Raw genomic sequence first — 9,333 nt, 5'->3', positions numbered from 1 at the left:
CAGTGTATGTGTGCGACAAAGATACAATTTGTGTGTGTGAGACATGTTACTGGTGTGTATGTGCAATTTGAGTATTTTTTGAGTGAGTCTTTCATAGTGTGTGTTAGACAAAACAGATTTTGTCCTAACCGGCCCCTCATACAAAAGTGTTTCTTCGACCTTCACCGCCTGTCAGTCAGTCACTGTGTTATTAAACCAACAGTGACGGTGACGGGTGTCTGTGTTGGCAGAACTCGGTGACTCAGCCTGGGTGTTTCCGGACCGGACCGGACCGGACCCGCCCTCTGGCTGACACACCCAGCCTGCGCTGCAGAGGCCGCGGTGACTCACAGTGTAACTCTATACCCGGTTCGGTTCGGTTCAGCTCAGCGGGGAACAGACTGGTGTTCCCAGCTCTCGAGTACTGGATCAAAACCAGTAAAAACTTCAGGAGTATCTCCACCCGGCCTGAGGATGAATTTTTGTCTACGGATATTTTCCCTCCTTTTGCTCATCACTGCAACATTAACGCAGGATGGTGAGTTTGCTGTTTGAAACTTTTAGTCTTTCTTTGTGGGGGGACTCGGAATGTTTCAGTGCAGGCGCGTCGTCTGTTGAGAGACAGACAGAACATAAATACATGTATCGTCAGAAACATTTATTATCTCAGAAACAAAGTAGAAGATGAAAGAATGAGGGAAATTAGGAGTTAATCACAGTAAGCGCTGATTTTTCCGTCAGGTTATTTTTGCACTCAGCTTCATGCTTCAGTTTTTATTGGGTATATAAATAAAATCCTGGAACTGATTACAGTAACGCAGCAGCTCCTAATAGAAAAGGAGGATTTAGGATCTACGTCGTTCCTCTGCAAGAAGCTGGGAGAGTTTTAGTGTTTTGTTTACTACACGGGTTTCCTTTAACGAAGTTTATTCCATAGAGAATTTTGAAGTGCAGCCATTTTCTAGTTGTGTTATTTGATAAGTTGTATTCGCTCCGAGTAATTTCATTTCTTCTCTGGATTTCTGTGTTTCTCAAGTGTCAAAGAAGATTGGGGCGGATCTTTATTGTAGTCAGAAAGTTGAGTGAAAACTTTAGGAACTGAGTTACCAAGTACCTTTTTTAAAGGGAAATGTTAAAAAGCTGTAAAGGTTTATTTCTGAGAAGAGGAACACAGATCTCTGAATCATCAAATGAAGCACACAACCTTTTAGTCTGTAGTAGAAGCATTTAGGAGGAAAAAGTGATTTATTCATCAAAAGTATATTTAAGTTCGTGTACAGAAGAGTTTTGTGTGTTTTTTTTGTTTGTTAAAGGACAGAATGAAAACAGTTTACAAGTAATCTAGACTGGATCAATCGTGGATCATTCATGAAGCTGAGAGAATAGTTGAGTTTAATCTTTAAAAAACAAAACTGTGTCAAAAGCTTGCTGGCAGACCTTACATTCTCTGACAATATTCCTTCAAAAAGATATTTCTGCAGGTAAGAGATCACATCGTTGGTTATGTCTTCACAACCTGGAGCTAAAAAACGTTCAGTGTCTGACATGGTGAACTGTGTTTGACTGTTTTGGATTCTTTGTTACAAGAAGTAAAACCTCAAACCTCTGAGCTCACAACATCTGCATCATCAATAAGTTATAGAACAAGTCTAATATTACAGCTCACAAAACCATATATTATATTATAGAGGTGTGCTGATCGATCGGTCACCGATCATAATCGGCCGATTTTCGTGAAAAAGTGCATGATCAGTGATCGGTGATTATTGGCTCTTGTTGCCGATGCCGATCACCTGCATCTCATTTCTCAGCCTGCCTGTGCAGCTGGTCTCCTCTTTCCTTCACACTGCGCAAACGCACAGCAACAAATCCTAAGCGATGTGGAACTATAACGCACTGAGTGAATGGGGAAGTTTGTGTGTTGCGGCGGAAAATTGAAGCAGGTCAAAATGCATCAACACAACGAAGCTAATACGACATAAAAACAATGTTATACTTGATGGAGTTTGGCTACATCGAGGCTCACTGCAGTGTTACGGCTTGATTGGCCTCATTGGTGTGTTCAGGTTGCAGTTACCTGCCCCTGACTTTGGTTTTTCTGTACTGCAGGTTATTTGGCTAGTTTAAGGTGTTTAACCTTACTAGATTTTGGACATTTTTGATGTTCCATATGTACGTTGTTGGAGGTCCATGAGGATTTTTGTACTTTTGTTGGGGGGGAAAGAGGATCTGGTTTTGTAATAGCTAAGTGCTGTCTGGTATTTATTGTTTTTGGCAACTCCATTTTAGACGACCCTGTTTGTTGTTTTAGTTTGTTATTTTTGGGTTGGACTCTGGGCTGAGGGCACCGCCGTGGTTTGCTGCCTGAGAGGTTTTGGCCTGGAGGGATTTGCTGCCAGCGGTATCTTGGTGCTTAAAGTGCCTTGGCTCTTGGAGGAAGGCCTGAAGACTAGGCTAAGGTTAGTCAGGGTTTTGGCACTTGGTTAGCTGTARGAAAATGGAGACTTGCCATTTGTTTGTACCAGTCATGCATTTCCTKGTGGTTGTTGTTTAAATAATTTGGTATATTTTGACTTGTATCCATTTTTTTGGAAGTTGGTTTGTTGGGTTAGTTTGGTTTGAAAATGGATACTGTGAGTTTTTTTTTGTCTTCCCCAACATTGGAACTATTGGAAAAGCTTACGAGGGAGCAGATTCGTCAAGTAGCTGAACACTTTGAAGTTGATCTTGAAGCTGCAAAAGGATTAAAGTTACCTCAGCGAAGGAGTTTTTTAAAAGACAAACTTATAAAACTGAATGTCTTTACTGTCTTTCTTTCAGATGCTGATGAAACCTTCCCTGGTTCAGATTCTTTAACTGGTGCCTCAAAGTTGAAAGATGAATTGTCAAGTCCAACAGTTTCTCAAGCTTCTCAATTAAAGTTTCAGTCTAAGAAAACTGAGATGGAAATGCAGTTDGAGTTAGAAAAATTACGACTAGCACATGATCTTGAGGAGAGAAAACTAGCTTTACAAGAAAAGCGGCTGGCTCATGAGCAAGAAGGAAAGAGGTTGGCACATGAGTTGGAGGTACAGAAATGATCTTGGGAAGCTGAGCGTCTGAAGTTGAGGTCTGAGGGCAGATTAAGTGGTGGATCTGTTAATCTGCCCAAAGGTGGTGGGTTTTCTGGACATAACTTGGTTAACATGTTGAAGCTGTTACCTAGGTTTAATGAACAAGATCCTGATGTGTTTTTCTCTTTGTTTGAGGACATGGCAGAGGACAATGACTGGAGTGATCTAGATTGCTCCATGCTGCTGCAAAGTGTGCTGGTGGGTAAGGCCCAAGAAGCCTAAGTTTCATCAACTTCAGCTGAAAGAAAGGTGTACAAACCTGTTAAAGAAGCTGTTTTGAAAGCTTATGAACTGCTTCCTGAGCATTACAGGCAACAATTTAGGAAGTGCAGGAAARCTGAAAAACAGTCAAATACAGATCTTGTCAGAGAATTAAACACCCAGTTTTATCGCTGGTTATCAGCTGAAGGTGTGGATGATTTTGAATCACTTTGTGACTTGATGGTGTTGGAACAGTTCAAGAACATTATTCCAGAWCGGGTGGCTATATAYATYAATGAACAWAAAGTAAAAACTGCTGCTAAAGCTGCYGTCTTAGCAGACGAGTATGTTCTGACCCATAAAGCTGTGAGGGATTCTAATTTGAAAGATGACCACAGCCTTAAGGAATCTCATCATAACTGGTTTCCTGGTAAAAATAGATTGGAGCCTACATTGAGATCTAAAGCAGACTTGGTTTGTAACTATTGTCACCAGAAGGGACATTGGAAAAAAGAGTGTCCGCTGAATACCAAAACTAAATCAAGTAGGGGTAAACGGGATCATCAAAAACCTGTGGCTTTAGCCAGTGTTGCACAGCTGCATTCAGTGGAGTCTACACCTCTAGCTAAAGTTGAAAGTGTAAGACCAACTGTTTTAGCTGCACCTGTCGACTTTCAGTCTTTTTCAGAACTGACTGATTCAGATCCCCAGACTTTTGAGAAGGATGTCGGACAAGATTACKCTCCTTTCATCACACATGGGTTTGTTTCTCTGAGTGAAGTTCAAATAAAGTGGCTGTGAAAATTCTGCGTGACACCGGAGCATCCAAGTCTTTCATATTGGATTCTGTTTTGCCATTTTCTCCATGTTCTGATACTGGTTGTAGTGTCTTAATTAAAGGCATTGGGATGGAAACTTTCTCTGTGCCTCTCCATAGGATCTACTTGCAGTCAGAACTGGTACAAGGAGAAGTAACACTAGGTGTTCATCCTTCTTTGCCTGTGGAAGGTGTGTCTCTCATTTTAGGAAACAATCTGGCAGGTGGACGTGTGTGGTGATATGTTGCACCTCCTCTAGTGGTCCGAGCGTCTCCATCTGTTTCCGTGTCAGACAAATGTGCTCAAGACTTTCCTGAGGCATTTCCAGCTTTTGCAGTAACTCGTGCTTTGGCTGATAAGGAGGTTGAGTCTGGTAAGCCTGGTTCTGTTGAGAAGACTGCCTGTTTGCCAACTCTTCCAGTTCCTTTGYCAYTCAGTGAGTTGATTGCAGCCCAGCAGGAGGACGTAACCTTAGCTGCTCTGTTTGACCCAAGTCCACACAGCTGAACAGGACACAAAAACATCATGTGGGTATTTTCTACAAGACGATCTGTCGGTACATAAATGGTTGCCTTACAGTGACAGTAATATTGTTGGTCCAATTTATCAAGTTGTTGTTCCAGTCAGGATCAGAAACCTTGTTTTGAAAACTGCTCATGGTGAATTGTCTGGCCATTTTGGAGTCAATAAAACTTATAATCGAGTTTTACGTCATTTTTATTGGCCACGTCTGAAAAAAGATGCGTCTGAAAAAAGATGTTGCTTATTTTGTAAAAACCTGTCACACTTGTCAACTAACTGGGAAACCTAATCAGACCTTGAAACCAGCTCCACTTTTTCCAGTACCTGCTGCTGGTAAGCCTTTTGAACACTTGATCATTGACTGTGTTGGCCCACTGAGTCCTTCAAAGTCAGGATCAGTGTATTTATTGATGGTTATGTGTAAAAGCACTCATTATCCTGCAGCATATGCTCTGAAAACCGTTACAACAAAGTCGGTGGTCAAAGCTTTGTCTAACTTTATTTCAGTGTTTGGAATCCCAAAGACCATTCAGACTGACAGAGGTACCAATTTCACTTCACGCATGTTTGGTGAGATTTTGAAACAACTTGGTGTAGTCCATCAACAAAGCAGTGCTTATCATGGTCAAAGCCAGGGGGCGCTAGAGCGTTTTCACCAAACCCTGAAGGCTTTGTTGAGGGCATACTGCACAGAGTTGAGTAGAGACTGGGAAGAAGGTCTGCCTTGGCTACTTCTGGCAGCTTGTGAAGTTGTACAAGAGAGCACAGGGTTCAGTCCAAATGAACTAGTGTTTGGACATMATGTGCGTGGTCCTCTTGCTATTCTAAAAACTAACTTAGAGAGATCTGATCCACCATCAAACCTGTTTGACTATGTCAATGGTTTTCGTCGCAGACTTTTCTTGGCTGGCAAACTAGCTTCTGAGAATCTGAAAAAGGCTCAGAAGAAAATGAAGCGGTGGTTTGACCAGAAGGCTGAAAATAGAGTGTTTCATCCAGGAGATGAGGTGCTTGCCTTACTTCCCATTCAGGGTTCACCTTTTCAAGCAAAGTTATATGGTCCGTATTCTGTGTTGAGATGGGTGTCACCACAGGACTATGTGGTTTCTACCCCAGACCGTAAACGACCAACTCAGCTTTGCCATGTAAACTTACTGAAGCCTTACTTTAGTTGTACTTTGGAAGAAAAAGATGTGAAGGCAGTTGCTGCTTCTGTGAAGGCAGATTTGAGCTGCACCGCAGGCTTGGATGAGGATGTGCAGACTCCAGATGACACAGTGTTCCAGCCCAGACTTAAAAACTCTGAGATGTTGTCTAACTTACAGACATTATTGAGTCATTTGTCTGCAGAAAGAAGTGAGCAGTTGAAGCAGTCCATTTTGGATTTTCATGCCTTGTTCAGTGACATTCCAACATGTACTAATTTAATTGAGCATGACATAGATGTGGGAGATGCGCAGCCCATCCGTCAACATTTTTATCGTGTACCTCCTGAGAAAAGTGAGTTTTTGGAGTCAGAAATTCAGTATTTGCTGGACAATGGCCTGGCTAAACCATCTTGTTCTAGTTGGTCTTCGCCATGTTTGTTGGTTAAAAAACCTGACGGTACTTATAGATTCTGCACTGTATATAGGAAACTGAACAGCATTACAAAGCCTGACTCTTACCCGCTTCCTCGGATGGAAGATTGTGTCGATCAGGTTGGAACTGCAAAGTATGTGAGTAAATTTGATTTGCTCAAAGGTTATTATCAAGTACCCTTGTCTGCTCGAGCCCAAGAGGTGCCTTTATTGTACCATCAGGATTATACTCTTGCACTGTAATGAGTTTTGGCCTTAGGAATGCACCTGCCACTTTCCAGCGGTTGATGAATCAAGTAGTGGCTGGRTTGGAAGGTTGTGCTGTCTACTTGGATGATGTAGTGGTCTTCAGTGACACCTGGAATGAACACGTGCTACGTATCCGGAAGTTGTTTCAGTGTTTTCAGGATGCTCGTCTAACTGTGAACTTGGCTAAATGTGAGTTTGCAAGAGCTACAGTGACTTATTTGGGAAAAGTTGTTGGGCAGGCAAGGACATGTAAAACCAGTAAGTGCTAAAGTCCAAGCCATTGATGGTTTCCCACCTCTTCTTCAAAAAAGGAGTTGATGAGGTTTCTGGGGATGGTGGGTTACTGTAGAAACGTTTGTGAGAATTTTTCTACTGTAGTGGCTCCATTAACTGACCTATTAAAGGCTAAAGTCCAGTTTAGGTGGTCATCAGTTTGTCAGAAGACATTTGAAAATGTCATGTTCCTATTAAGCACTACACCAGTTTTGTCTGCTCCAAGATTAGACCGGCCATTCCAGGTACAGGTTGATGCAAGTCAAGTGGGGGCAGGAGCCATTTTGTTGCAGAAGGTGTTGACCATCCAGTGTTTCTTTTCTAAGAAGTTCAATCAACATCAACTTAATTATTTGACCATTGAGAAAGAGGCCTTGGCTCTTATTTGGGCACTGCAGCACTTTGATGTGTATGTGGGTGGGGGTGCGTTTCCTGTTGTGGTATATTCAGATCATAACCCTTTGACCTTTTTGCACTCTTTACAGAGCCCCAATCAGCGGTTGATGCGATGGGCCTTATTTCTACAGCCTTACAACCTTGAAATTCGGCACATCGAGGCACTGAAAATGTGCTGGCTGATGCATTGTCTCATGTCATTGATGGACCAGACTAACAGGAAAAAAATGCCTACAGAGGTCCTAGTTGGGATCCTCTGATTTAAGGGGGAAGGTGTTACGGCTTCAGTGGGTCTCTGCCCTTTTCCTTGTAGGGTTCTGCAGACAGGTCCCTGCAGGTGATGCGTGTTGCCCTGATTGGTGCTCTGCAGCTTTAAAACTGCCATGCATGCAGCAGTCAGGAGGCTTTTCCTCCTCTCTCCTCAGAACCCTATTTGGTTTGGTTTGTATTGTATCTTATGGTTGAGATTTGATAGGTTTGTTTTGCATTTGCTTATTTCTGGTCAACTATAGGTTCTGCTTTAATCTATTTTTGGCTTCTCATTTCAGGCATTCCTTTTTTAAGGTTTATTTCTTTAATATAATTTAATAAATTCTATTTTCATTAAGTCATTGTGTGGTCTCCTTTAATGTTACCCCATCAAAAGAGCCTGGTGGACGTAACAGTAGTAAAAAAGACATATGGAGGATCAGATGGCAGGTAAAGCAGCGCACAGCTACAAACACTCACCCGGATTAGCATGACGGTCAGAAAGCTAAATAAATAACCCGCAAAATTATTTAAGTCTTCGAGCTGCGATGTGGTTCTGTTCTCGCTGTTGAACCGCTGCTACGCTACAGGTAGTAATATTTCACAGACGGAGCGCCGCTTCTGCTCCACCTGGTAGTATTAAGAGAATAAAATCATTCACTTCTGGCTCTTTATATTCTCTTGTGCTCCCGGATTCAATGATGCCATGCGTGGAAACAAAAATCACACAGATGACAGCGTCACAATAATCAACATTTATTCAAGACAGATTGCAGACTATCACCAGAAAAGCACATCACACAACATCAGAAACCTCAGAGCACAAACACATGAATTACCTGAGAGTTTTGAGAGAGGAAAAAAGACAAAAGATGGAAATGACAAACAAAAAGCAAAGACATCTTTGGAGAGTGCTGGATGCAGAAGGAAAATGAAGCAGCAGTCTGAATTGGTACTCCTGGGCACAAACCTTTATACTATAGGCATGCTTTTCTCTTTAATATATTCAAACAAGGCGTATCTTTGCTCATCCAACCAGGACCTGTCTTTGACCCTTTTAAAGTTAGAAACTCCCTGCAATTTGTTCACAAAGGAGAAACACCAGTTTCTCCTTTGTCTAAATAAGGTAGAAGCAGACTCTCCGAACTCCTGCTGGTTTATGGTTTCCACAGATCCATGTGAAAAGCTGGAACTTCCTACTGATTGTTTCCCAGACAGACAAAGAGCAGATCAGAGATCTTGACAAACAATCTGCTTTAACTATAGGTAAAATAAAGGTCAATAGGTGAGAATATGTTGTAAATTTTAAAACTATATTAGGCTATTTCTGTCAAGTCATGTTAAATTTTAAAACTAACTTATTTTAAATTTATTTTCTTGACACTATCCAGCCTCCTGCGGCTTTTCAGTCAAAGCATGTTATTAATAACTAAGAAAAATGTCTTACAAATTAAATGTCGAGTGATTTAAAACATTTTATGTTATATTCAGTTTTTTTCACCATGTCAGATGTTAGTTCTGGAAGACTTATCCTGGTTACGTGAACCGACCAAAGTTCCCTTTCTCAGAGTAATTCAAGTGATACTGTCCTCCACCTTCCTGCATATGTTAATTTATGACCTCCTGTCTTTAATGATAAGACCCCAGGAGTCTGAGCAGAAACTCTCCTGCAGATCTCTATTTTACTTTTTCCATTATTTCAATACTTACCCAGCAATAGTTTTCAAGTTTAAATCACTAACAGAAACCTGTTCAAAATTAAGAAATTTGTTCAAAAAAGATTAAACTATATTAAACACTAAAAATAATCATTTTTCCTGAACAGTAGTGACTCTCACACCAAACCTCTGCTTAAAGCTGCAGCTTATAACTTAAAAAAAATACATTTTACATACGTATTAAAACTTTCGCTGTCCTAACATGAGACAGATAATCTCTGAAAAAATAATCGAT

General features: G+C 41.2%; 1 protein-coding gene across 1 annotated transcript in view; it reads left to right on the top strand.

Annotated features, from left to right (window-relative positions):
* Positions 1-242: 242 nt before the first annotated feature.
* cd99 (CD99 molecule) overlaps positions 243-9,333 on the top strand; it is a 36,874-nt gene continuing 27,783 nt past the window's right edge. The window contains exon 1 of the mRNA XM_008430376.2: positions 243-517. Coding sequence (XP_008428598.1) covers positions 454-517 — 64 coding nt within the window. The 5' untranslated portion in view covers positions 243-453. The remainder of the gene's footprint in view (positions 518-9,333) is intronic.

The sequence above is a fragment of the Poecilia reticulata genome, linkage group LG2 (genome assembly GCF_000633615.1).
Source record: "Poecilia reticulata strain Guanapo linkage group LG2, Guppy_female_1.0+MT, whole genome shotgun sequence".
Lineage (NCBI taxonomy): Eukaryota > Metazoa > Chordata > Actinopteri > Cyprinodontiformes > Poeciliidae > Poecilia > Poecilia reticulata.
Note: the sequence above shows the minus strand (reverse complement) of the source record. Positions and strands in the feature narration are given on the sequence as shown.